Source organism: Oxyura jamaicensis, chromosome 5 (genome assembly GCF_011077185.1).
Source record: "Oxyura jamaicensis isolate SHBP4307 breed ruddy duck chromosome 5, BPBGC_Ojam_1.0, whole genome shotgun sequence".
Classification (NCBI taxonomy): Eukaryota; Metazoa; Chordata; class Aves; order Anseriformes; family Anatidae; genus Oxyura; species Oxyura jamaicensis.
The window spans coordinates 56,392,029-56,397,028 of NC_048897.1; the positions used below are offsets into that span (position 1 = coordinate 56,392,029).

Consider the following 5,000-nt stretch of genomic DNA (forward strand, 5'->3'; position numbering starts at 1 on the left):
GGGGGCCGGCGGGGCCGGGAGGCGGCGGCGGAGCCCGGGCGTGCGGCGGGTGCGGAGCCGGGTGCGGGGCCGGGGCCGGGTGCGGAGCCGGGGCCGGGAGCCGGGCCCACGGCCCTGCTATTCAAACGGCTGGGCCAATTGAGCCGTGCCGGGCGCGGGGCGGCCAATGGGCGGCGGGGAGGCGATGGCGTCGCTTTGCATAAAGCAATATTTTGTGTGGGAGCGAGCGGAGCATTTGCATGTGCGGAGTGATTAGTGGGTTTGAAAAGCGAGCCCCGGCTCAGCCTCATTTCCCGCTCTGGTTAAGGCGCAGGGAGGAAGTGTTTTGCTGGAAGATGATGACAGAGGTCAGGCTTTGCTAATGGGCCAGTGAAGAGCAGTGGAGGCGAGGCAGAGAGCAAGGCACACATACATTAATACACTTGAACCATCACCAATCAGCATAGGTGTGCTCTGTCTCTCTCTCCCCACTTCACTCACACACTCTTTTATCTCTCGCTCTCCAGTCACTGACAGCCCATTTTATTGTCAATCTCTGTCTCCTTCCCAGGAATCCAAGATCACACAACCAGCAGCTTCACTGGAGAAAAACTATTTTGCTGGCAACTCTTTTTAAAGCGCCATCATTTCCAATCAGTGCGCTCTTAAACTATTGACAGGAGCTTTGACAACAAGACAGGATGCCTCATAAAGGTGAGTCTGCTCATTTCTTCTCCCGGCTTCTCCTTCTCGCATTTTAATATTTAGGCAGGGCTCTCGCTCTCTCCTGCGCTCTCTCTCTCGTATTCCCATTTGCATTCCGGAGAGCTTCCCAGGGAACTTTCCAGCCCAGGAGCTCACAAACTTTCTGCTTTCACACGAGCCCGTGTCCACTGGAAAAGCTAAAGCATCTGACCGGGAAACCGGTGCCAACCCTCGCAGCAGCCCAGCGGCAGCAGCAGCAGTTCCCACGTAGCACTTGCCGGGCAGGGAGACCACAGCCGCCGGTGTGTGTGTGTGTGCGCGCCGCCGCTGCTGCCGGCACCCCCGCTCGCAGGCACGGGAGGGGCGGCGGGGCCGTGCTGTGCCGGGCCGGGCCGTGCTGTGCCGGGCCGCGGGGCCCTGTGCCGCCCCCGCCGCGCGGAAGGAGGGACGGAGGCGAGGACGGGAGCGGAGCGGAGCTGGGGATCCGGGTGCCCGGGGGCGGCCCCGGCGGCCGCTTTGTGCTGCGGGGCTCGGCCGGGGAAGGGGAGCCGGCCGCCGGGAGGACGGGGCGAAGCGGACAGGGGCGAGGAGAGAGAGGAGGAGGCAAAGGGAGGCCGGGGAGGTGCGCGGGGAAAGTCACCTCCTAGGCCAAGTGAGCTCGCAGGCGCGGGGCGCTGAGCGGAGCCGAGGGGCTGTCATCTCCCATCAGCCGCCCCGCATCTCCCCGGCTCGGCCCCGGGGCCAGTGGCTGCCCCAGCCCCAAGGCGGGACCGCCCGAGCAGCCCCGTCCTCCGCGGTGGTTCCCGGCCGCGGCCGGGCTCTGGGGGCCTTTGGGAAGCGCTGCGGATCGGATCCATCCATCCGTCCTTTTTTACAAAAAAAAAAAAGAAGCCGTCTCGTTCATTCCTGCCACAGCCCCGTAACCCCCCCCCCCCCCCCCGGGGTACCCACGGGCCTGAGAGCCCCCGCTATAGCAAGGTCTTTTTTTTTTTTTTTTCTTTTTTTCTTTTTTTCTTTTTTTCTTACTCCAAGAAGTTGCAAACTCCTCGCCATGCAAAAAACAGCTTCGCTCCCCTGACGTGCAACAATAAACTTGGTTCTTTTCCCCTCGCAAGTGCAATTGGAAAATCTGGATTTGAATTTAACCTTGTGACGCCTCGCACGGAGCTGGTAAATTGAGATGCAGGGCAAGAATAATTTCTGGAAAGTTTAAAAACAAAGTTTCCCAAACGATTAAATGCACCTGGCAGATGTTGTTTTGGAAAACGACCACACCATCCTAGAGACGAAAAGTGACGGCATTTTCTCCGTTTTAGGGACATAAAATAATAAAAGTGGCCCTTGACAATAAATGTTTATAGCTGGTGACCTTTACCAATGCCTGATAGCAAACCGATTCGTTTTTATCTTTTTCTCATTTGCCCCAGGAACGGGAAACTTTGCCACCTGAACGCGTAATTGTGCGTGTTTTCACGGGGAGAGGCAGAGAGGGAAAGAAAGAAAAAACAACAACAACAACAAAAAAAAAATAGATCAGATTATACCCAGATTTTTAGATTACAAAACGAGCGGCGGATTAGGCCTGGCCTAATGGTGGAGCCGGCTGCCTCGGACACGGCACGCTGCATCTCAGGCGCTGCCGCGCCCCGCTGCCCTCCCGCCCCGCTCCGCACCGCGCTGCCCCCCGGCCGGGCACGGCTCTCGGCCCCGCGCCGCCTCCGGCTGCGGGTCCCGGGCGCTGGGGCTGCGCCGGCTCGGCGGCTCTCTTGCTCTAGTGGGGGGAGAGTTTGGGAGCACAACGTCCTGCCCCGCAGCTCCTCTTACCTTGCTGGAGTACTCGGCTACGCTCGGCCTGCACTGTGGAACGTTTTCGGCCGCGTTTGGGGGGTTGGTTTGTGTCGTGGCGTGCTTTTTGCCCCTTCTCCCAAACCCCCCCGTTGCCATTGCCGAGGTAGGTGCTGGCAGGGTTTTAGCTGGGAGCGCAGCCGCGGCTTGCTGCCTGCCTTCCCCGGCCCCGCGGGCCCCACGGTTTACGGGTTGCGCGTTAAATACGCGAGGAAATTCTGCCCGAAGAAGTGGGGTTGCCGTTCGGTGTGTGTCTATGCAGACGTGTTCGGTGTATTAAAGGGATGGCTTCGCGTTCGGTTCAGCCAGAGGAGATACTGCCACGTCTCCATTGAAGTACAGTGTAGCTTGCTCTGCTGCTAATCAGGTAGTTCTCCAAAGAGCAGTAAATATTTACCAGCTAAAGTCTTCATGCTGCGAGAAAGTACTTGTTTGATGTTTATTTTTATGGATTTAAGATTACTAAAAGCTACTTAATAAATTATACCGTGGCTAGTCCTGAATGGGGAAACGTGCCTCTTTGAATTCTCTATCATATGCAGGAAGAGTAAAATTAATATTCATTATAGGCGCAAAAGAAAGAGAATGAGTATTTTTAGGCTAAAAAAAAAGGAGAGAAAATGAAGGCTGCGACTATTTCATTATTTTACCTCCTTTTTTTTTAGCAACCCCCTTGAATGGGCTCTTTATTGTAATTGTCCCTCCCCAATTGAGCACCCCACTGAGCTGTTGTATCTTTTTACAACCCCTAACAACTCGCACCAGTAACACAATTACCGCCAGATATTTATAACGAGAAATTACTTTTCCATTTTCACCCGCGACGATTTCAAATAAATACATGGGGACGCATAAATAAATAAATAAGTGGCCCGGGGTGGGGGGGGGGAGAGGGAGGGAAGGTGGTGAGAGGAGGAGAGAGGGAGTAGGGGAAGGAGGGGGGGAGAGGGAAAAAAAAAAGGGGGGGGGGGGGGGGAAGGATTGGGACTGTCCAGGCGCTGGGTCAAGGCAGGCACTAATGAAGGGAAAAGGGGCTTGTTTCTCTGCTCTTTGTAAGTTGGAGGGTTGTTGGTCCGTTTAGTTGGGAAGCTGCGCGGCCGGTTAAGGAGCCTGGGTTTCTGCACTCGGGGTTTGGGTAGAGGAGCAGAATGGAGGCCATTGTTCGCTTTCTGTAGGCTTTGTTTAACAGTTCTCACCCCCTCCTGTTCTTACTTTTTAAAGCAGTGAGGCGAGGTAGACAGCGTGTGTCACAGTACAGTGAAAAAGGGGAAGATCTAAAGACCAAAAAAGAAGTTAATCACGAGACGTGGAGTTTGGGGGAGAGAAAGTTGCTAGTGCCGCGGGGAGAGACAAATAAATAAGTCGAAGAAATGCCCGGAGGTAAAAAATGGAGCCCCGCTGCCAGCGCGCAGGGCAGCCGGCGGAGCGGCAAGTGAGCGCAGGGCCCGCCCGCGCAGCGCCCGCGCAGCGCCTGCCCTGCTGCGCTGCGCTCCGCTGCACCCCTCTGCTCTGCTCTGCTCTGCTCTGCTCTGCTCTCCTCTCCTCTCCTCTCCTCTCCTCTCCTCTCCTCCCGGGCTGCGGCAGCGGCGGGGCCGGCCCCGACCCGTCCCTGTCCCGTCCCCGTCCCGTCTCGCGGCGGGACGCGCAGTGTCGCGGCGCACCTTCCCCGCGTCGCTCCGCACTTTTAATGTACTTCTTTTGCTTTGTCCTAGAGGGAAGACTTTAACTAGTGACACGCAGATGTGTGAGTCCCTAAATTGTATGAGAGGACAGTCCACCCCGCTCTCAGGCAAGTTTAAAAACCTGTCTTCGGACTCTCTTTGTGCTTGCTGTTGCTCCAGTTAATGCACCACCTCAGCGAAGGGCATTACCGACGAGGCAATACGCCACCTGCATGTAATTAAAGCCAGAAACCTCTCGGCGCTTTGCTTTTCTTAAATTTTTGCGCGTGTACGGATATACGCGTGTAGTTTTGCCTCGAGGCGTAAAAGCCCCCGAAACCTTAAGCTAACTGGGGAAGGTGTCTAAGGATAACAAAGTACGCCCGGGAGATGTTAGCTTAACCCTGTGTACTGCCTCCCCCTGATTAACGCCTATTTTATTGCTGATAGACTGCTATAGGCGAGCCCCGTGGGATACTGCTCTCTCAGCCCACCATGCAGAACAGTAAGTGACTCCGCGCCCCTTCGCGGCCGCGGGCGCGCAGCAGCGGGCAGGGGAGGCGGCTCCGCCGCTGGGGAGCGGGGGCTCCGCCGCTGGGGCTCGGTGGCTCCGCGCCGCCCGCCCCGTCGGGGCGCGGGGACCGGGTCGGGAGCGTGGCGGCGGGTCCAGGACCGCGGGGTTGGCCCGGGTCGGGGCCCGGGCCGGTTGCCCACCTGCCCCGCACCGGGAGCCTCCCGTGCTAGGTGCGACGCCCCGCCGCCTCCCGGTTGCGCCGGTGCCCTTCGCGGGTTCGTGGTGGTTCGCCGTGC

The 5,000-nt window shown here is 57.8% G+C and overlaps 2 protein-coding genes across 20 annotated transcripts in view; one reads left to right on the forward strand and one right to left on the reverse strand.

The window, feature by feature from the left end:
- Nucleotides 1-5,000, reverse strand: part of ELP4 (elongator acetyltransferase complex subunit 4) — a 277,760-nt gene that overhangs the window by 109,756 nt on the left and 163,004 nt on the right. The window lies entirely within an intron of this gene.
- Nucleotides 98-5,000, forward strand: part of PAX6 (paired box 6) — an 18,421-nt gene continuing 13,518 nt past the window's right edge. For 7 of the 17 annotated variants that reach the window (XM_035328524.1, XM_035328528.1, XM_035328530.1 and 4 more), the window contains exon 1: nucleotides 4,686-4,695. In XM_035328524.1, the coding sequence (XP_035184415.1) occupies nucleotides 4,686-4,695 (10 nt within the window). Of the gene's footprint in view, nucleotides 447-550; nucleotides 694-2,504; nucleotides 2,897-3,541; nucleotides 3,582-3,708; nucleotides 3,910-4,239; nucleotides 4,319-4,640; nucleotides 4,696-5,000 lie in introns of those variants that run through there. The other 10 variants (XM_035328527.1, XM_035328529.1, XM_035328523.1 and 7 more) reach the window with 9 other exon arrangements.